This window comes from Taurulus bubalis, assembly GCF_910589615.1.
Source record: "Taurulus bubalis genome assembly, chromosome: 12".
NCBI lineage: Eukaryota > Metazoa > Chordata > Actinopteri > Perciformes > Cottidae > Taurulus > Taurulus bubalis.
Genome location: NC_136600.1, coordinates 12,457,440 through 12,479,734, shown reverse-complemented (window position 1 = coordinate 12,479,734; position 22,295 = coordinate 12,457,440). Strand labels below are relative to the sequence as shown.

Below are 22,295 nucleotides of genomic sequence, written 5' to 3'. Positions count from 1 at the left end.
TCTTGCCCTCAACCTGCACTGCCTGAGAGGAGACCAGAGAGCCCTCACTGCCGTCATCAACCACCGCATAGTCAGTATACAATCTCTCACTAATTGTCTGTTCAGTAGACTCCAGATGAAACTGGATTTGGCATGTTAGTCAAAGGATATCAAGTTTAGTGCTTTGTGCAAAAGCAAAGTTATGTGTATTTGCAAGAGGCATCGCTGCCTGATGACGGCGCCCTTGAGTGCTTTTGGAAGGAAAAGCAAACAAAAAACTAAAAGCCAAACAAACTCATGACAATATCGACCAGATGAAGGCCAACAGTTTATTTCTCATTAGAAATAACCTAGCATTATAGATTTTAAACCGCACACAGAGTGACTCAAAATAAGCACACCTTAAGTAGAGAATGGCATCATAAGCAAAACAGATTGGAGAAGAAAGCTACTGTGTCCAGGACATGTTTGTGTGAGGTTGGAATGGTCACATAAGAGATAAGCAGAAAAAACAAAAGCTACTTGGGCTCAGTGATCGGCCTTCCCCTGGACTCACTACAGGTCACTATAGAAAAGATAACAAGGGCCAAGTTAGAAACGATTGTTTCTTTTGAAGGCCATCCACTACACTACTACACCAGTGTTTTTCAACCTTTTTTGAGCCGCGGCACATTTTCTACAATAAAAAAATCCCGTGGCACACCAACAACCCAAAAAGTTACACAATGTCACATTGTAGCATAATACAGCATATATGGTAGGTCATTATGCGCTACCTACTGGCATGGAAGAGTTGTTGAAAACAATAAGCTATTTTTTGCAAAACAAAACAGAATGAGTGCAGATATGTGAGCATCAAGTTGTATCAGTATTAGTGGCTGCAGTAAGCTGCTTTCCTCTACACATCTTTTAAAATGGGGTTGTAGATTTGATACGGCTCTCAATTCATGCTCAATGTTGAGAGACACAACAGCAGAAAGCCGACCTCACGGAGATCTCATAAAGATCGTCTTTTGGCGAAATGACAAGAATCGGCCAGTCGTGCAAGCGTAACCTATTAACGGCGGACGGTGAACATTTAAAACCAGCAGTTCCTCTTGCGCCCCACCTGTAATAAATACCGCCTCAGTTTGATAAATACTGACTTGAAGGAAACATGGTGTTCATTTATTTTAATGACAACCACAAAGTGTGAAGAATATTTCCAGAGCCTCTCGATATGCAAAGTCAGAAACGTCATTGGTTGAGCTCTAGGCTGCAGCCTGTTGGATGTTCGTCTTGACGTGCAAATACATGAACTGTTGGGCTTTAAAAGTAATAGCTCATAGCTTAAAATACTGATGGCTTCAGCAGCAAATCCCATTGTGAAAAGCACGCGACATATTTATCGCCGCTCTCTGTCCGCTGTGTCTCACCTTTGTGCATCGCATTGGGGCGGAACTCCGCTGTGCGCAATACAGAGAGCAGAGAAGAGTTGTAACGCGACCCAGAAATGACATGCTGTCTTGAAGATAAGATCAATAACATACGGCTGTTTAGTTTGTTTAATAGCAGAACAAGGTGTAGACCTGTTCTATATTACTCTGCCAGCCACTATTGCAGGCTCAGACGCTCAACAATGGAAAATCATTTGCGGCAACTAAATATTGTTTTTTTGGACCAATTAAGTGAAATTGGACATTTTCCTACGACACACCTGACGATCTCTCACGGCACAGTGGTTGACAATCACTGCACTACACTGTGTTTTTAATGGACTCAGAAGTTCATTCAGTGAGCGACTCAGGATGGCAAAGTGTTCTACTGAACAACTCGGAAGGTCTTTTGTCCCAGTAGCAGTTAGATTTTTTTTTTTTAACTGGACACCTTTTAGTTGTGTTTTTTAGATTTAGCGTTTTTCTGATGTCGGTCATGTTTTATATGGCATTTTCTGGTGTTTGTTCTTTTGATGCGTTTCTTGTCTGTTGTGCACTGTGGACTTTGTCTGTTGTTGTCTGTAGGAATTTTGGTGATAAATGAGTTTCCCCACTGGGGATTAATAGCATTTTCTAATCTAATCTTTAAAGTTTTAATGTAAATGTAAAGAAGAAGCAGTTCTACCTGTATAATGAAAGCTTTATCTTCTCTTGTCGTTCCAGCGGAGGATGTCCAGCGACATCAGCCCCAGCCTGGTCAACTGGATGACCAGTATGATGACGATGAGGCTGCAGGTGATTCTGGAGCACATCCCCATCTCACAGGAGCAGATCCAGAACTACATCGTTCACACACAGGTGACGAACCAGCTGCATACCTTTTTTTTAAACGATGATGTTTTAGCTATGCATCTATGGCTTCCTACCATAATATTGATGGACCCATGTTGTCAGTTGGAGGAAATCATAGCTGCAAGCCTCATCTACATGATGTAGCCTCTCAGGCCGGAGGCTGTCTGTTACACTTGAGAACTTAAAATGTGTTCATTTACCACAAATCTTGTTTCTAGAACTGTAGAGTTCAGTGTTACTTTCTGTAATTTATGTTTTGAAGCTGTATCAGTTTTCTTCAAAACAGAATACATGAGTCCGTCTTATCTGATGGCTGTTACATATCCTGTTACTTAGGACAGCACGTCTGAAATGGCTAATAAATATTAAATGACATTCTTTCACAGGCAGAGCAGTCTTCTGCAACTGGCACACAAGAGCCAGAACGAGCACAAAGTGCAACGGTAAGCGTGGTGTGTCTTTAATGTCCTTTTCAGGTGAACTCTGTTTGAAGGGTTAGGCATTGCTGCGCCTTTATAGTTCCGTCATTTCGTTGTCCTCCACTTCCAAAGATCGGGGACACCCTCTCACCAGCTGCAGCCACCACAGCAGAGGAGGCCATGTCGGTGTCACACGACACGAGGGCGTCGTCACGGGAAACACGGGTGCTGCCTGGAGACCTTGGGGCCTCGGGAGGAGCTGCACCATTAGGGGGCGACATGGCAGCAGCCGGAGCTGAGGGAGGGAGTGAGGAGTCTGCACGAGAGTCCGAGACCTGGGCGGCAGCTGTTCCACCTGTAAGAGCCCACACAGTTCGTATACTGTTTTAACATTCATCTTATTTGTTTTCCTGACTACATTTGTTTGTTTGTTCACATTTGCAGTGTTTACTCATTACTAAGTAATCCTCAACAGGTTTCATGGACTGTGGATTGTAATTGTTTCTGGACACAATGGATCTTGTTGAGCCTTTTTTTTTTTTTTTTTTTTTATAACTTTAATATATATTCTCACTAGTACTTAAGGATAGATAAAAAAAAAATGCCTTGCTTCAATTGTGTCCACACTATGTTGAGCTCCTTGGCATCCAGTCGAGGAAATGGGGAACAAAATCTACACTTACCATTTCAATGCAAAAATGCAATTCCAACTTTAGCCAAAGCTAATATGAGGTTTGGTGAGATCCAGTTGGTATGTTCCAAAGGGTTTTTTAGGATAATATTCCCTCTTTTTTTTACCTCTGAGCTGCAATGGAGAAACAGTAACAAAGAGGGTTTTGACTCAAACATCCTTTTTAAAAGATTCCCATTGGTAACTCATCATCCCCATCTTCACTGAACTGTATGTGTTGTAGGAATGGGTGCCCATCATCAGGTGTGATATGATGACCCAGAGGAAGATGAAGGCTCAGCCCCCGCTGTCTGACGCTTATCTGCATGGCATGCCAGCTAAACGCAGGAAGGTAATCAGATCAGTTGTAACTTCACTTATTACAAATGAATGTCACTTGTCTTTACCTTCTTCAAGGTGTTTGTGTGTGTGTTTTCAGACAGGACTGGGGGGTGGAAGCCTCCTCTCCCTCTCTGATGCGGTGAGTCAAGCAGCCAGGACAGCGGGAGTGAAGCCCATCACTTCTGCTGAACGATTACAGGACGATCTAGAGACCCAGGAGCTGAAGGAAGCGTATGCAGAACAGGTAACTAAGTCCTGCGTGTACATAACCAGGGTCACGTAATTTGGGGTCGTGATGACCGCTCTGGTCCTCTGTTTTCAAAGTTTTGGCCATGCTATGTACTAGTTAGCATCACATGTTCTCGACATCTTAATCAGAGACGCATGGTTACACTGCTAGATGTATGTTAAGAACACAAGCTGTTTTAAATAAGTCTAAATTAAATAAATTGTTTGAAAATTACGACAACAAAGGTAACCTTAAAATGTTTGATTTTTTTTTTTTTTTTAAACATTGGTCTTTGACCTAGCAAACTTACGAACAGTTTTAGAATGTAATATACACGTTGTTTTCATACATAGTCTGGATAAGTGCAGACCTCAAACAATTGGTTAAATAATAATTAGTTATTATTATTATTAATTATAATAGAAAAATAATCGGTAACTATTTTTGCAATCATTTAATTGTTAGTCATTTTTCCAGTCAAAGATCCACAGAATAATTGATAATTATAATGGGTCTTAGTTAATGCAGCCCAACATAATTGTTGAGATGGAGATGTGTTAAAAGTATACTGACATTACTTGGTTTCGTTCATATCCATTCAACTCAACCACATCCTAATGTAATTCTTTAGCTGTAAACTGCTGTTATTAGTAATTTTAAATTATTTTTCTGAAAATACCGTCCTTATCTGAACATGTTAGACGAGCCACACAAAGTCCCCTTCTGACACATCTTTTTTCCGTCTCAGGTTAAAGCAGACATCAAGAAACGAGTGAGGGAAGACCCGGATTTCAACTCTCAGCATTCCCCCAATGCACACAGGGCCTTTTCATCAGACTCATAATCAAGTTCAACTGATATGAAACCTGCAAGGTTCTCGATGTTTTTATCTTTTTTATTTCTTTGATCTTCATTAAACTGCCCCTCAATGCAGCCTCACACCCCAAACTGTCTGTATGGCTTTTTAAGCAGTTAGGCGCTCTCTTGACTAATTGCCTCATGCTAATGTGACTACTTCTCCCAGTGCCTATTTATTTCTATGTTTATTTTGGTCCAACGTTTGGCTGAGAGAATGTTCCTTGTGAAAAGGTATCGGATTTAAGTTTGACTCCATCAGGTCACTTCTGTTTGGATACTTGTGTCTATTTTGCCCTCATATCCTCGTGTTGCTTTGTTAATATGGAGGCTAAATTCTCATTATTTAGTGGACTTTAGACTTCCTGTCAATACTCTCGAGTGCAAGAGTATACTTTCATGTGACGAACAAGCGGTTTGGTACATGAATGTAAAGTAAGCTTAATAAAAAATTTAAAAAAACTTGATACAGTATGAAAGTATTCTGAGTCTGAGTATTATCTGCTTTGAGAAAATTGAAAGAAGACAAATAGCTGAGCACAGATATCAGTATTTGCAATTGTGTGAAGGTAAGTAACAAATTGCAGTAAAAATGTGTAAGAAGTACTCAAAGGCATACTGTGTGCGACTTTTAAAAATATATTTTATGACTTGAGACATAATATGCAATTGCTTTTGTATGAGCTATTTAAGACTATACTATATACCTCTACAACACTACAGGGACCACCAAAATCAACAGAAAATAAAAGTTGCCTGTGGTAACTTTAAGAATGTTGCTTGAGTAAATGTAGCATGCTTATTTACATTCCACTACTGGGGACAGATCATATGTCCTGAAATACATTAAATTGACAAACAAATATTTAATACTTCTAGGTCAACATTTTTCAAAGTGACGTTAAACACGCAGTTCCCAATGGAAGAATGAAGGCGTGAAAAAAGGTAAACAAAGACACGTGGCCGTTCAGCCCGATAAAATACATTTGAGATGGAAGATGGAACATAAAAACACATGAAATCAGAGGAATGCAAGCAAAAAATATATATAATTGTTTTTACATTCAAACATTTTGTTTTGACAAACAAGTAAATTGATAATTTAAAATGACTTCTCATCTCGTGAGGAAGACGTTCAAATCAGTGAATAAAAAGTATGAAATAAATACACAATTGTACACAATATTTATGTAGTCATGTGATATGTTGCAGCAAAGTGCTGTCCCATTCCTATGTACACCAGTTCAAGCCATCACAGCCTCTCACACTCAGCCATTTAGCAGCTGATGTCAGTAAATCCCTGAGGGTTCAGGGTTTGAGGGTTTAGGAGGGAGATTGAGATTGGGCCAGAGACTGGCTTCCCAGATTGATGAGACATAATAGTAATTTAAGGGCCTTGTTGAAGTTTACAGACAAGATTATGTGCAGTAATGTCTTTAGACACAAATCTGATATATTTCTGTCAGTGTCCCCATTTCAGCAAAGATCCCTTCAGGTAATATGAGGTGACGGTGTGATAAAAGCTCCACAGATAACCTCAGTGCTGGACATGCTTCAGGCACTATGCAAAACACTGCTTTGGAAGAAAAGCAGATTTATGGCCTTTCAAATTTGGCTTTGAAGCTTTCAGCTGAAGGTTACAGTTTTGAGTGTTCTGACAAGAGATTGCAATGTGTTTTTTTTTACGAGCAAATATGGCAAAGAAACATGGGTTGCAACACACAATACTGAGATGTATGGCACGGGGTCTCAGAATGTCTTGTGCTGAGATGTAAACAACATTTCTAGTTGCGAAAACACCCCGTCAACAACATTTTATATGCCAACTACCAACAGTAACCTTCAATCTTCTCAGGGAGACAGCGAGTGTGATTACTGGCAGTGGCAAGTGTGGGGCAAGTCTGTGGCAGACGTCAGTCGAGTGCCAGGACCGCGGCAAGCGAACGTCACTCATTCGGCACCCCTGGCATATTGAGTGGGTGGAGCCACATTTCATTGGGAACACCCATTGTTGTTATGACAGGTCAGCTGAGCCCCCGTTCTCTATATAGATCCTTCGAGCAACCTTGCTGTACTTTTTTGTTTATCATTAATTTTATTTATGTATGACTTCGCTGGTTTTGAAACAAAAAGGAACAAAATATACTTTTTCCAAATAATTACTTTTATAGTCATGTACAACAATCAGCTAAAAATAATGAAACTAAATCATCATTTTTAATACAATCTTAAAACTAAATTTTTAAACGTTTTGATAAAGTGGAGAAGAATATCTCCACTTCTCTCCTTTTATGTAGTTAGGTGTAGGAGGGTGAGTAGTTGTCACAGGAGTGTCACAAGTAGTCAGAGAGGTGCCACCACTAGGGGGCCAGTAGCTGGAGAGGTGCCACCACTAGGGGGCCAGTAGTCAGAGAGGTGCCACCACTAGGGGGCCAGTGGTCAGTCCTGTCACCTGCCACATGCTTGCCATTGTGGTGCCAGTGCCACGAGGAGGAGCTCGGCCTTGCTGTCTTTTCAACCATCTGTGCTAATATCATTTCATTATTCATGGGGGCAACATCAAATCACGATTTAACTGCTGTAAAGGTCCGCAGGGGAAAATTAAACTACTTGGTATTTAGCCATACAATTTTGATAACTAATTTAAAACCCATGTGCTTCCTCTATGCTTCTCCCCAAATGACATTTGACCCTGTAAATACCATCAAACCTTTCTTGCCCAGAATTATGGGTATAGTCTTCATTTACAAATACATTAGCTCCATTGTAGTTGTAAACCTCTTCACACAAAATGTTCCCAAGTTTGGCCTCAAATGTGAATGTTAAAATAAAGTACTTTTTGTGGGTTCCTGTAAAGCACATTGTTATCTCATCAAAAAGGAGTATGCATTCTTCATTTTCCATTCTTAATAACATCCCTTTTTTCCATGCATTTTCATTTTATTCCCTGCACAGCCAGACACCAAAGAGTCTATTCAACTATAAAACAATCTATATAAGTTTGTCTTTCAACTTATAAACTGAAATATTTAAATATATCTAAAAATCCCTGTCTAAATAAGGCCTTGCTGTTGGTTTTACCCTGCCAATGTACGCTAGTAAAGAATGACCTGGTTACAAAATGAATAGATGGATCTAAAAATAGAGTGCAGTTAATTACACTTATTTTACAAGGCATTGTGGTAGTGAAGTTCAGTCACCTTGGTGAACTGGTTGGACCAGCTGAGGAATCTGTTTGGCGATCAAATGAATCTAAACAGCGAATGCAGTTCCTGGTCGGGATCCTGTTTGGGGGGAGGAATGTCATCAAGTCATGCGGCACAAAGTCATCGGATCCCGGGTGAAAGTAAGGCTCTCTATTAGCATTAAATCTGAAGCATAAAATACAAAAATGTTCTTCCATGTGCAGCCACACTGCATGTTTATTTTTTGGATGGAAAATGAGACTATTGACATGATAAAAGATGATTTAGTATGAATGCACACGATGTGTTTTAAAACGGGAAACAAAGCAATAAATACACATAAGTCAAAAACCTGGTTTCATAACAGTAAGTCTATCAAGCTGCAACAGGAATGACTTTAATACAAACAATTAAATGCATCTTTTCCGGCTTTTAAGGACACCCAACACACAAATCCACTGTTTGCAAAACACAAGTGGTCACCCATGTGTAGTTAGTCTGGGAGCAGTGAGTGCACTCATCCAGCCATCATGGGGCTCACCTGCAGTATATTTGCATAAGGTGTGTGCGCATGGTGAGCAAACAAAGCTGCTGTTGGCATCTATCACTTTGAGACAGATTAGAATTAAAGAGGCAACGCTTACATACATCAAGTTATTTTTACGCTTATTTGCTTTCTTGCCAAAAGTCAAACAAGTTTATTTCCCTAATCCTTGAACTACTCCCAAAAAGAAAGACCATCAATATTCACAGCACATTTCAATGAAAGTAGCAAATAAGTAACTAAACAACCCCCCATCCTCCTTCCATTTCCTTAGTTCAATACTCTTGGGGGTTTTGTAGTTTCAGCCTTACTTGGTCTGGTATGACTGGTAGCTAATGTTAGCATTGAGCAATCCTTAAATAAATGCTGTGTAGCCGTCTTTAAGACTTACAAGTAATTTGTTTACCCTTTTTGTTTTACTGTTACACTTTATCTCCCCATCATTATCATACAATGGTCACATCACAGCAAAGTTACAGTCCTAAAAACATACAAATGTCCAGGTAAGAGTTTTTTTTACAAAGTTAAGAGAAAAGACTATCATTCAGTAGTCCATGTTGGGGCTTTATTAAGCTGTGGGTGGTTATAGAAAGGCTCCAGGATTTGAGCGAGGATCTTTGAGATTTCTATATCTGTGGGCGAGCCAAACTCCAAGAATCTGAAATTAAAATAAAGGGAGCATAAAGAAGTGTGCAAAATACGGGGGGAACGAGACCCCCTATTGACACGCGAGACCTCCTGACAAACACATTTTTGGAGGGTCACAAAATATATTTAAAGAGATTAATTTGTCACTTAAAAAAAAAAGAATTGTCACTTTTTATTATTATTACAATGTCTAACAGTATTATTCAAATGCAAAAATGTATTGACAAATATTAACACAGAAGATTACCATCGTGGCATTTCATTTCATATTGTGCGATTGTTTTTGGTATGGCCTTCTTCCATTAGTGGCCCTAATGCAAATGGTGCACAATGCAAACGTTGTGTCGTTTAGAAAATATCACGTTATCCTCAACAACCTGGAAAGCAGCAGGCCTATTATTTTTTAGTAAAGTTGAATTTTGTTTTTAATCTCACTCTCAAGACCTGCTGTCCATAAGGTGGATGTTGCAGTCTACAGGGACACACAAGGGTTAAAGGGAGAGAGAGCGATGCGAGTGTGCTGTGTCGATTCTGCTGCATGACAGTTGTTGCGTGGTTCTTGTAATCTTGTGGGCTGTATGGTGTATCGAGTGTAAGCCTTAAGCACCCACTTCACATTTTACTGACCTCTGTAAAGCTGAAGAAGAGTCCGATGCCACCCACAAAGCGCAGCACCTCTCCCGCAGTCTGCTTGATGGTGCTTGAGCACGTGTCACAAACTACCGGTCGGCTCTTATAGCAACTCTAGAAGAAGTAAGGGTTGAAAATTACACAACTGCCAGAGACATCATCATGAAAAAGAAAATAATCTAAAAAAGAAAAGACCATTCCAGTCTAATTTACTTACAGCAGCACATGAGCCATTGTTGGGAACAGAAGCGAAGCCACAACAGTTGAGGGTTTTTTCTACGTCCCTTTGAGTAGCCTCAGATTTGTTCCATCCAACCTCCAGCAGATTGTTCTGTGAATGAGAATCACATGGCCTGGTTGTATTTCTATTAAATTTCATATTTCAAAAGCATGAGGAAAAATCAAGAGGGATGAAGAAGAATAGACATTATTTGTGCAATTATTATTATGTTTTAAATCCACACTTTTAGGATCATTAAACCCATGTGAGAGTATTTTAACGTTTACTGAAATAAATGTCAACAAAATAAACATACCTGTTGGTCTTTATTCAGGGCCAGACAAGCACAGGACACAGAAAACTGCATGATAAACACTATTAATAGGATTATCATGTACTGGAGCAAGTTTAGGAAGTCAACATTGGGTCAAGTTTGAAATGTCAGTGTTTTGCTTCTTCACTAACCATTAAAAAAAGGAGAATTAAAACTCAAGCTCATGAGAGGAATGAATGTCTCCAGGAGCTGTGGGTCATTTACTTTATTTACTCCTACAAGCAAACCAAAGGATACGAAGAAGAGCAGGACCTGGTGGTGCTTCAGGGCGCCGTACAGTCCCACAAAGGCAACCAGGAAAAGGAAGATGCCAACGCCGATGACCCCTGCCACCACCCTGATGCTGGAGACCAGGTCGAACCATTTCCCCCAGGCTGCCACTCCGATCAGCAGCACACTCACCAGCTGAAGAGGAAGTAAACAACGCAGCCATGAGGACAAGAAGGAAGTACAATCAATGTCACCAGGATGTCTCCAATTAAAGAACAAGCAACTGCGCATCATGGACGTCCATCATCCGCAGTCCAGACTACAACAACATTTTGCTTTCCGATAACAGATTGATGTCCAACTGCTGACAAAGATCACAATGTGTGTTTTTAATTATTTTGTACTCGTTTTGGTTTCTGACTTCATTGTGTCCCCACCACTTCTGAAACAAACTTCCAGTATGGCCTTGAATTTAAAATCGTGGGCTATACATTATATTTTCACTATCAACATTCATCTAAAGATAATTTTCTCAATTTATTAAGTTTGTCTAAAATGTCTGTTAATGACAATGTCTGTAAAAAATTAAAAGCCAATTAGAATTTCCCACAGACAAAAAGTTGATGTCTTCAAATGTCGTGTTTTATCTGATTACCAGGTCAAACCCCAAATAAGCCAGTTACTATCATATATATGACAAAGTATAAACACAAATAATACTGGAAAAGCTGGAACTTACGGTTACAATGGATACCTTTAACTTAGATATGCATCTGTTTATTTATTTATAATTACAACTTTAAAAAAAAAGTATGCAGGACAGGAGGAACAGTTCTGCATGTAGATAGCAGCTCCAGAGTTACTGTACACAAGCAAGGTGTACAAGGACAAATAAACCACATTAAAGTAATTAGTAGCGTTGTAAATACTAAAGTGTAAAGCAGTGTTTTGTGAGTAAAGAAGTTGTTCAGAGTTACAACTTCAGTTGAAAGAGGTAAAACAATAAAGTATTATAAGTTTAAATATTCTCTGAATAAGTCACCGTAACTAACACTGGCCATGAACTGGGCCTCATCCTTTACCACCAACGCCTGCCTGTTTCCACAACAAGGAAACTGGTCCGAAAACAACCGAAACATTGCAATCTCTTTTCGTCTTAAACTAAATATTAGCGCAAGTCACGACGGAAGCAAAGGCCGTTGTTGCCCTTTTAAAGCAGTTATTTCGGTTATTTTCCATTGGTAAAGCAGCCGTGGGTTCATACTTACAACATAAAGTATATTCAGAGCGCTGAGTGCGTTCTTGGTGCAAATAAATCCTCCGCATACCATCGCTGCTCGCCGATGCAGTGAATAATATACTTCTATTTCTCCGGGCTTCTGCAGTCAGTCTCGAGGCTCTCTGGTTCCTGCGGGCTTCTTGTCTACAGGTGCAAACGTTTCCTGAACAGATCCTGCCCGCTGATTGGTCCGTTGCCTTTATTACGCATACGTCATTTTAGTTGTCGCTAGTCAAGTACCAATGAACCCAGTTCATTGAGTCACTCGGGGTAAAAGACTACTAAAGATCTCGTCTTTATTTTTGATCCAGCATTTATTCACAGCAATTTATTCATTTATTCACAATTTTTATGAGCATATGTACACGTGTATAGTTAATTGTTTACACAACAAAACTGATTTAAAGTAGTTCACAATAGTGTTAAAGGATTTAGGACTGTTTTAAAGGACTGTTGTATTAGATTGCATTAGATTTAGCAAGGTTACCTTATCACCTGGCATCTGTGTGTAAACTGTGTCAGACTACATTGTCTGTAAATGGAGTTTTAGATCGCCATCTGCTGGTGTTTACGCATTCGGTCATAAAGGTAAAATCTGTCTTTTGAGCTACGTGTCTCGTTCCATCATCTCTTCCAGTGGGATCACTTTAGATCAACCTTGCTTTTGACTTGAGATTGATCTCAGGTATTGCTGGCCTGGTTTGGTAAATTCAGATCGTCATAATAAACTTTATCTGTTTTGAAAAAAATGTTTTAAAATTAAAATTGCCTTAGGAAGTCATGAGTCAGCGGCAGGCAGAAGAGCAAGTGATTTTGAATGAGGAACAACCCTTCTTTACTCAATGTTTGGATTAATATAGTAGGCTGTACGTTCTGTTTGTAAAAAGTTCAAGATTAAGTCAGAAGATTATTATACTTCACAGATAAAGCAAAAATGATAGGCGACAAGTTATCGTTCAAGACTTCTTCTTCTTCTTCTTCTTCTTCTTCTTCTTCTTCTTCTTCTTCTTCTTCTTCTTCTTCTTCTTCTTCTTCTTCTTATTATTATTATTTCACTTTCAACTCTGTTCACTTTAATAAAAATACCGGTGATGCCTCTGCTATAGTATGCTGAAATCTGAGCTTGTCCAAAAAAACATAAAACTCCCAAACGTCTTACAACATTCTACCAAAAAGAAGAAGTGCAGGTTGTGGCCACGCACGATTGGTTCATCCGTCTCTGAAACCAAACCGAAGTTCACTCACAATAACCTGCCTTCAAACCGCCTTGGTGGTTTGAGTTTTATGTCTTTGAGATAAAGGGACTCCGTCTCTGATAAACCTGATGAGATAATGGAGGAAGAACTACATTACGTGACGGTGACGTTCAAGACCGAAGGTATATCTGCACCGGGTGAGTCACTGCCTATTCTGTTTTTTGTTGTACTTTGATGACGTACTAATTCTGTCTGCTGAAACTGAACCCAAAGCTGCCTAACTGAGATATTGACAGTAGTGGAAAGTATATTTACTCCAGTACAGATTTGAGCTACTTGTCCTTTACTTCGCTTTTTCTTTCCGCTGCTACTTCAAACAATGCACTCCGTTACATTTGATTGGATTTGTTTGATAATTATACATATACATTTGTAAAGTAATATTTTTACGCTCCAAACATAATTTGTACATATAGCTGGGGACGGCTGAGTTGCTCAGTGTATCCATTTCCGAGTATAAAATTCTGTTAAATTACCCGGATCCTCCAGCAATCTTCCATCATAAAGCAAACGTTGCCTTTAACCCCGCCTCGGGCTCCATCACATGAACGGAGGAAGGAAAATAACTCTGGATTCAGCTATTACAACTTTTGGGCCCTAATAATAATAATAAGGATAAGGACTGTTCAAGTGTTTTTACTGGAAAGCTTATTTTAATTATTTGCTTGTGTAGACGTCTTTTTCCCAATTGAAGTTTATGGGAAGAAGTTTGTTTGGGTCCAAAGAAGTTGAAGTTCCACAGCTTTGCAGTTGTGTAAATTAGCTTCAAAGCCCCCAACCCTGTTTACCAGCACCGTGTTTACTGGAGGGAGGCCCCTACGCTCCCGAAACGACGGCTCATCAGCAGACAAGGAAGTGACTTTTGAAAGTCTCAAATCTCAGAACTCAAAGTTTTCATTTCCTTTCAACTCTTTTGTCTTTTTTGCAGAAAAACCAAGCGACCTGGAAATAATCTATGATGAGGTGAAGACATGGAAGGAGCAGGCATGGGATACAAATCCTGCCACAACAGGTTATTTATGGTTTACCATGATTCAAAAACATTAAATATGATTGATGATGACGACTATTTGCTATAAATTTGAAGAATACATGTATTGTTTTTTGCTTCTTTGTAGAAAATAAAAAGAAAGCTCCACTGTGCACAATGCTGCATCTGGTGGCAGCAGGTCTAGGGATTATTTGCATCATCTTGTTGTCGGCCGTCATCACAGTCACTATCTACTGTAAGTCTGTCTACCTGTTTTTAAAGACTTTCAAGGTTGATTGATATTAAAAGTAAGTGCAACAGTAACGTTTTCTTCCCTAACTTCAGTCAGCACGGTCATGTCAGAGCAGCACAGAGAGAACATCAATTTAACAGCACAGAATCGGCAGATGTGGACAGAAATGACCAATTTAGAGAGACAGACAGAAGAGCTGACCAGAGAGAGAGACAGGCTCAACTGGACCGTCGGAGTCATTCTGGACTTTGAGAACTTCCCAGTGAACACACACTGCCCACAGAAAGGTGAAAACATGGTGTAGTATTGTACTTTATACAAAGTTAAAGTATGTATACTTTACTTGAGCCTTTCCATTTTCTGTCATTTGTAACTTTATGTCTGGCGGCTTTAGTTACATTTCAGATTACAATTTTCCATACCCTTCCCATCAAGCAAAAAACATTTATCTCCAAATTTGGTGGTTTTGAATTTGAATGTTTGCGATAAACAGAAGGAGTAAACGTTCTTTTATGAATTGAATCTAAAAAGCCACTTGGATCAGCTGGAAAATAGAGCTGAAAACAGGGCTTTTAGAGATGCATGGTTCTCACAGGACAGCGACGCTACAAACATATGATGACTTCATGAAATATGATGCATTGCTGTAGATTAAACTGTCCAATAAGAGTTGGAATTAACACCAAAAAAAACACAGAAAAAATTACTTCCTGCTAGTTCCAAACTTTAGGCTTCTTGTAGTTTACAGATCACGTTTGGATTCGAATCACTTACATATAAGGTTTGTAATTGTGAATATTGTCATTTCACACATTTAGAATTGTATAAATTTTTGCTCGTGAACATTGATTTAGCACAATTCATCTTTCAGAGTTTGGACTTTCTGGTACAAATATGTTTTTATTTGAGTGAAATTATCTGTTTAAAGAGATGGATACAAGTCTGTGTTATCTGTAATAGTCAACGAATATGATTGAGTTGTCTCCTTATTGTTTCACAGTGTGTAAACCTTGCCTGGATGGCTGGGTGCTGTTCCAGTCAAACTGTTACATGTTTTCAACGTCTGATTATTACTATGAATGGAGGATTTGGGAGGCAAGCCGCGATCAATGCAAACAAATGAAGGCAGATCTGGTGGTGATTGAAAGCCAAGAGGAACAGGCAAGACTGATTTTACTTTATTTTTTATTTTCATATATATTTGTGTCACATGTTCACATAATGCAGTTTATATATATATATATATATATATATATATATATATATATATATATATATATATATATATATATATATAAATTAGTTAATCATTTCATTATAATATTATAAATCACATCTAAGCTTCACAGATACTTAAATTATTAATTTTAAAATCTCTTTTATGTTTATTATTATTTCTCGCATGTCTTTTCATGTGTATTTTTCATCTCTGTGAAACACAATGTATTGCATCTTTCTATATGAAACGTGCTATACAAAATATTTACAAGGTAGATTAGATAAATATCTAATCTACCTTGTAAATATGTTTTATTAATCTATAATAACGAGGACAAAGAGATATCTTTTTTAATTTTTTTATTATCACCTGCATAACAAATGTAGGAATTCATCAATAACCACACAAAAGACTACAATGATGAAAGACATGGCTATTGGATCGGCTTGAGCAAAATGGACACATGGACGTGGGTAGATGGAAGCAACTTTCCTGTGATGTAAGTGCAGAAAAACAAACACACACTATTCCTCAAAAGATGCCACTTACAGCATTTTAACCTCAGTGAATGGTGACCACAGTAATTCAGACACAATACTTTAACTTTATTCGAAACAAACCAGACCTTCAGCTAGATAATCGGCAGTATTTCCCCCCAGCATTTCCCCCTGTGTTGCACTTTTTGTTGCTCGGTTGGAGAGGAATCTGACGGACATGAGGCAAACATCGTCCAGTTTCTTAAAGTGGCATATGGTGAAATTAGTAAAAAGCAGATGGAGAAATCCCTATCAACATCTCCCTCAGTAATGCAAAAGACAACACTTTTGCCAAAAGAAGCAAAAGGGGAGGAAGCAACTGTTGACTTTAGCATTAAATGAATAGTTTTGAGTAAATATGCTTGTTTGCTTTCTTGTCGAGAGTTAGACGAGGGAATTGATGCCACTCTTGTGTACGAACATATCATCCTTCTCATTTAACGTTCTACAAAAAGCCACTAAGCCTATTTCCCAAAACGTTGGGAAACAAAGATTGATATTGTGTGATTTCTTTTCTTCACCAGGTACTGGAAAACACAAGAAGCCGGCTACAAAGTATTGTGTGGTCTAATTCAGCCACGAGCAGATCCACTGGCCAACTGGCACAAAGCCAGCTGTGCCATGAAGAACCGCTGGATCTGTGAAACCAGAGCCTTGATCAAACCAGTTTAGGACTCAACTGCTTTATCAATACAGGTGATATAACATTAAATACATATATCTATCTAATATGGAAGTCAAAACTGATACATGGTGCTTTCCCTGTTTTCTTTTTGTTTTGTTTTTTACTAAAGATGTTAGCACATTGTTGTGTTTTTCAAATGTGTTGCAAGTATCCATTTCTACAAATGTTGCAGACTACACTTTGAGTTATATATGGCAGCCTTGAATATATGTATATATTAAAGAGATGAGAAAGAAAACTGATTAAAGACTATAAATCAACTCTCTCTCTCTCTCTAAACATGTTTATATATATATATTATAATGTTACACTGTCATAGAAGTTTTGATTCAATGTTATAGGACAGCCTTGAGGGCAGAGTTAGTGGTAGTTCTACTGGACTGTATTATATTGAGAGGTGTTCTAAACATTCTACCCTCCTCATATATGTTAATAGTGATATTAGGAGTATAATGTAAACCAGTACAATGTTAAGTACGACCTCAATGATTTTCATATAATTCATACATTTCCGTGAATGGCGTAACTTCGTAGAGGTAGAAAGGCAGAGCTGTTGCATTGAACTGTAACTATACATGTATGCCTAATAAAGTGTAAAGTGTAAATTATCAACATTTCCTAAGAATTAAATAGTGTAATGTTTTATATTTTTCTTATTGTCAATGAATCCCATAAAAAGACCTAAACCATACCTGATATATCGTTTATCTTTTTAAACTGTTGCTGTCACGGTGTTGGATGGCTTCCTGTTTTATTTTGTAGTTTGTGTCTCTGGTATCCTCTGTGTCCCCGCACTGCCTGTTGTCTGCCTCCCGTGTGTCTCCTGATTGCTCATTCCCTTCACCTGCCCTCATGGTTTCCACTTGTGCGTCATTACCTTCACCCTCCCCTTGTATTTAAACCCTGTCTGCCTTCTGCTCCGGTGTCAGATCGTACTGTGTGTTAGTCGGTGTGTTCCTGTGCCCGTTTTTGATCCCTGTTTTTGATGCCTGTTCCTGTGCTTAATCCTGTTTTTTTTGTTAAATAAATGTACTTTACATTGTCGTTGGTGTTTGGGTCCTAATTGCAACCACCCCGTGACAGTTGCACTGGGTGACATGTAATCTCATTAGTGGGAACATGCTCATTGTAGTTTATTTTGAGGTAATTCCACATTGTTGCTGCCATAAGTACCCCCTAACCAGCGCAAAGCATTTTTAGTTAAACAAATGTTATACACAGCGCTGTGCCATCAGTGTCTGGTTGGATTTATGAATTTACACTTACTGAATATTTATTAACACATTGTTAGTATTTATGAATGGATACTAATTTTAAATATATTTTATCCCACATACCCCCATTTGAGAACCATTGCTCTATAGCATCAATGTGTATTCACCTACTGCTGAAATTAGTCTCCAACAAACACACAAGTTATCTATGAGTGCAATGGCCATCTGTTTTAGGAAACTACAGAGTCTTCGAAAAAACTTCTGTTGCAAATGTTTGTCCATTCAGAAGCAGATGTACTTTTGACGACACACAATATAGACATCTTCTGTAATCAATGTCCACAAAACCACATGGGACCTCAAGCGTCACTGTTTGAGGTTGTCCGGAAAAAATGTGTCATAATGCAAACTCGGAAGCTGCAATGTTAGTTCTCCATGAGGTAGGGCTGCAACATTTTGTTCTATCACAACTACACCCATCCACTGCACTGAAGCAAGTGCAGTGATCTGTGGTTCTTAAGGATGGAGGAAGAAATCGTCTATTCTACGGTGGTTTTTAATAATCATGGTACAGCTCCAAAGGGTAAGTGACTCCTGCTTTTTTCTTTTAAATCATGCACCGTATGTCACACAAAATAGTTGACTTTACTGGTTTGCAAGATTTCCCTTCCATGCTATATATACGCACCACTTTAACAACACTTTTTTACCACAGCATAATGTCCAGTCTCTCCAGTCTTTCTTCATAGCTTGTATGCTGTGCAATATAAAAAAAGAACATTTTCAGACATAATTTCAGGGAACAAAAAAAAGTCCTCACTCCAGAAAGCCAAAAGAAAAACAGCCTTCATCTTCAAGATCTGCTTTGTTGCAATAAACAAATCTGAAAATGAATATGAAATATGTTAGACTGCCTCTGTACTGCTCAATGTCTTGCCTGACATCACTTGCAGTTTGTTATGATGTTGGTTTGTTTGGTGTCCTGTTTTATTGTAAAATCCTTGTCTTGTGTGTCCTCTGTGTTCCCTGCACTTCCTGGCCCTGGGATTGTCCCTGATTGTGTATTCCCTTCATCTGTTGTTCCTCGGCCTGTGTGAAGCCTGACCTGACTTTTTGTTTATGGATTACATTTACTTTTGAACTGTTGCTTAGGCGTTTGGGTCCTCCCTTAAACCACCACCTGACATAGTTGCTCAAATCAAATTGCCTTCGTACATGTAATCCATTACTTCCCAAACCTGATGACCACAATGTTATGTCACATGTGTTTCAATAGGACGTACTTTACAGCAATCCCACACCTTACCATTATTTGTTTGTGTTGTTGTTTCTGTTGTTCAGAGCAAAAAGAGGACCAGACAAATGATTCTGAAGTGAAACCTAGAGAGGCTGCTACCGTCCAGAGTAAGTTATCAAATCTGTTGACTGTCCTTTTTTTCATTTCATCAGTGAAGTTATACAATATTATCAACCAGAATATTCTTAACGATGAAAAAAGTAAAAAAAAATCACACTTCATGTTGATTTATTTCAAAAAATATTCTTTTTATTAAAGCTACATCTGCTCTTTTTGGCATCTAACTTGAATGTTGAATTTACTCCGAGTGATGATAGGTGAAAATGTGCATAGGTCAAAAATAACAAGTCACAGTTGTATTACAATACAAAATCACAATACATTTTCCATAATAATAACACTAATTAGTTTTTTTCACTAAAGCAGATGGCAAAGCAGCTGCACGGCCTCACTCTGGTGTGTTGGCGGCATGTTTTGGGACACTTTGTGTCCTTCTGGTGGCAAGCATCATCGTCATTATCTACTGTGAGTTTTATGTCAACACATGTTCAATTAATAATTACAACATCACATTTGGACCAAATGAGTCAGTCCGGGATATTTTTGTTTTGTATTGTGAGTTCAGCTCTGTCTGAATTGTGCCTGCTGCCATTTAAGTGTCAGTCTGTATTTTACATTGATTTTGGTTTTGATTGGGTGTAAAAAGCTCAGGAGTATGGGAAATAAGGCTTTGTTGATGACACCAGATGCATCTCCTGATTGACTGACTGACTAGAGTGCTTTCTCCTTCACATTTTAGTCAGTTTTGTAATAAAAGAACAGAGGGAAAACCTCAGCAACCTCACAGTGGAAAATGAGCTGCTGACCGTGGAGAGGAGCAGCTTAAGCCGAGTCACAGACAATCTCAACTGGATGCTGAGAGTCATCCTGAAATTTAACACCTTTCCAGTAAATGACTACTGCCCAGAAGAAAGTACGTGCGTTCTGCTATGTTGACCGTATCTAGTTCTTAACTACTAAGTCACTTTAGCTCACTACGAATAAATCCATTTGTTTTAAAGACATACGTAGGGATGATTAGTATGTTAATACTCTGCTGTGTAATGAAGCTGGGGACAGCAGTTGGCTTAAAAAGTTTTTACCCAGAGTACTTGTGAAACTGTGGAAACAGTAGGGTAAAATACAAACATTCTGAAATATATTCCATGAACAAGAAACCAGCGACATTGTAAGGTATAGGACTCATTCCTTTAGAGAAAGATAGCTGATCTGGAAAAAAAAGGGTTAAAGGTCAAACCTTCTGGCTAAAGAAAAAAAAGGTTTTAGAGTTAAAAATACAGTCTGATGCATAACCTATTGATTGAGACTGTTGTTGGTATTTTATTGGTGTTTAAATATAACATGCAGAGCTTGTAGTTGTTATACTGGATGCAGAAAAAATACGTAATACATTTTAAATCATTAAATCAAATTTGTGTTTTTCCACTGTGTTTTAGTCTTGTTTAATTTCTCTGCTTTTTTTTTCATGAATGTAGAGTGTCAGCCGTGTCAGAAAGACTGGATTCTGTTCCAAGAAAAGTGCTACCTGTTTAACAATGAACCCTCTCCTTGGAAGACATGGAGACAAAGCCAGGAGTATTGCCAAAATGCAGCTGCAGATCTGGTTGTTATTGATAATCTGCATGAACAGGTGAGCTCAAACACAGAAACTCAATAGTTTAGTTTCAATTCAGATTTAGAGATTAAATGGTAATTCAGAGTTTCCAGGATGCAAAAAAAGTAAATTCACATACCAACAATAATGCAATGGAGAAAAAAAAGTCCATGTTTTTAATGTCTGATCAGAATCTATGCCTAAGTGTGAAAGACGTGCATGTTTTTGATGATGATTGACAGGCATTCCTTACTAATCACATCATGTTCTACTACGACGAGTATCATGGATATTGGCTCGGGTTAACTGAAAGCCAAGACAACAACTGGGTGTGGGTTGACGGACGTAATGATACTCTAGGGTAAGAAAGTATTTTTATTTTTTCATTATTCATCATACATTAGAATTTAGTGATCTCTGCCTTGTGGACATCCACCAGGTCTCACCTGTCAACAAACTTATGATGACCCCAGTTATGGCTGTTTTTAGACACTAAATGAAATTTAGTTATGAAAAATGAAACTGAATGAAAGTGCCAACCTTCTGGACCCCAAGTCCCCGCCTAGAGGGGAGAAGCCTTTCTAGAGGCCTTAGTGAGGTCAGGAGTAGTTAGCAACCTCTGATCCACTATTATAATATATCAAACTAACCATCAAAGTCTGCTAAACAAGAGTATATATATATATATATATATATATATATATATATATATATATATATATATATAACATTATTTTCAGCATAAATATGATTAAAAGTCAAGAGTCTCAGCAAGATTCCCCCCCCCAAAAAAAAAATTCAATGTAGGGTTCAATGCCTTAAAAACAACCCACATGCTTGTACTGTACGTCTTTAGAATGATTACGACTTAAAGCATCTAAATCTACAACAAAGATCAGCATTGGCATGTTAGGAAGGAGTTTCAGCCAAAAAAAATGTGTGGTTCAGTTTGAAAATGGAAAAATTACTTATTTTATGGCAAAACATTGTCCGATTCAGGCATGGTGGTACTAAAATGTTCAGGACCTTCCGCACTTGCTGCGAATCCCTCTAAATAAAAATGTAGAGGGATTCTTTTAATTTCAGGCTTTAAGCCAATGTGGACGACAAGTTTTTAAAATGGTCAGACTTATTTATTAATATTATTTATTTGTTCATGGTCAGCAGGGGTATAATATCACTACTGGTACTGATATTCATGTCTTCGTGTCTTTGAAGGTACTGGCTAATAAGAGACTTTGGTAACATTGGCGCATGTGGACTGATAATCCCCAGAATGAACCGTACAGCCAACTGGGATCCAGCAGAATGTTCCATGAGAAACAAATTCATCTGTGAGATTGACGTTCTGATAAGGTCTATTTAGTGAGCGCTTTGTTTGTTTGCATTTGTCACGTGTG

General features: G+C 38.4%; 3 protein-coding genes across 3 annotated transcripts in view; 2 read left to right on the top strand and 1 right to left on the bottom strand.

Moving 5' to 3' along the window:
- Positions 1–4,847, top strand: part of bag6 (BCL2 associated athanogene 6) — a 16,616-nt gene extending 11,769 nt beyond the window's left edge. Inside the window, exons 19-25 of the mRNA XM_079227756.1 lie at positions 1–70; positions 2,118–2,252; positions 2,633–2,689; positions 2,798–3,022; positions 3,580–3,687; positions 3,775–3,921; positions 4,655–4,847. The exon at positions 1–70 is cut by the window's left edge and continues 55 nt beyond it. Coding sequence (XP_079083882.1) covers positions 1–70; positions 2,118–2,252; positions 2,633–2,689; positions 2,798–3,022; positions 3,580–3,687; positions 3,775–3,921; positions 4,655–4,750 — 838 coding nt within the window. The 3' untranslated portion in view covers positions 4,751–4,847. The remainder of the gene's footprint in view (positions 71–2,117; positions 2,253–2,632; positions 2,690–2,797; positions 3,023–3,579; positions 3,688–3,774; positions 3,922–4,654) is intronic.
- A 3,312-nt stretch (positions 4,848–8,159) lies between these two features.
- LOC306745310 (tetraspanin-13-like) lies at positions 8,160–11,914 on the bottom strand. The gene is made up of 6 exons (XM_079228064.1): positions 11,801–11,914; positions 10,560–10,727; positions 10,305–10,385; positions 9,986–10,099; positions 9,766–9,882; positions 8,160–9,148 (listed from the first exon to the last, which is right to left on the bottom strand). Exons 1-6 carry the CDS (start codon positions 11,861–11,863, stop codon positions 9,074–9,076), a joined length of 618 nt encoding a protein of 205 aa, XP_079084190.1. The 5' UTR covers positions 11,864–11,914; the 3' UTR covers positions 8,160–9,073.
- Positions 11,915–14,245: 2,331 nt separating this feature from the next.
- LOC306744852 (CD209 antigen-like protein C) lies at positions 14,246–17,734 on the top strand. Its single transcript, XM_079227548.1, has 5 exons — positions 14,246–14,293; positions 14,383–14,577; positions 15,291–15,451; positions 15,896–16,008; positions 16,570–17,734. Exons 2-5 carry the CDS (start codon positions 14,394–14,396, stop codon positions 16,715–16,717), a joined length of 606 nt encoding a protein of 201 aa, XP_079083674.1. The 5' UTR covers positions 14,246–14,293; positions 14,383–14,393; the 3' UTR covers positions 16,718–17,734.
- Positions 17,735–22,295: the final 4,561 nt, after the last annotated feature.

Coding starts and splice junctions, on each gene's coding strand:
- LOC306744852 (XM_079227548.1), top strand. CDS start 14,394: ATGTCAGAGCAGCACAGAGAGAACATCAATTTAACAGCACAGAATCGG. Junction 14,578..15,290: donor CACACACTGCCCACAGAAAG/GTGAAAACATGG, acceptor ATTGTTTCACAG/TGTGTAAACCTTGCCTGGAT. Junction 16,009..16,569: donor GGAAGCAACTTTCCTGTGAT/GTAAGTGCAGAA, acceptor TTTCTTCACCAG/GTACTGGAAAACACAAGAAG.
- LOC306745310 (XM_079228064.1), bottom strand. CDS start 11,863: ATGGTATGCGGAGGATTTATTTGCACCAAGAACGCACTCAGCGCTCTG. Junction 10,386..10,559: donor ACCAGGTCCTGCTCTTCTTC/GTATCCTTTGGT, acceptor AACTTGCTCCAG/TACATGATAATCCTATTAAT. Junction 9,149..9,765: donor TCTTCTTCAGCTTTACAGAG/GTCAGTAAAATG, acceptor TTTTAATTTCAG/ATTCTTGGAGTTTGGCTCGC.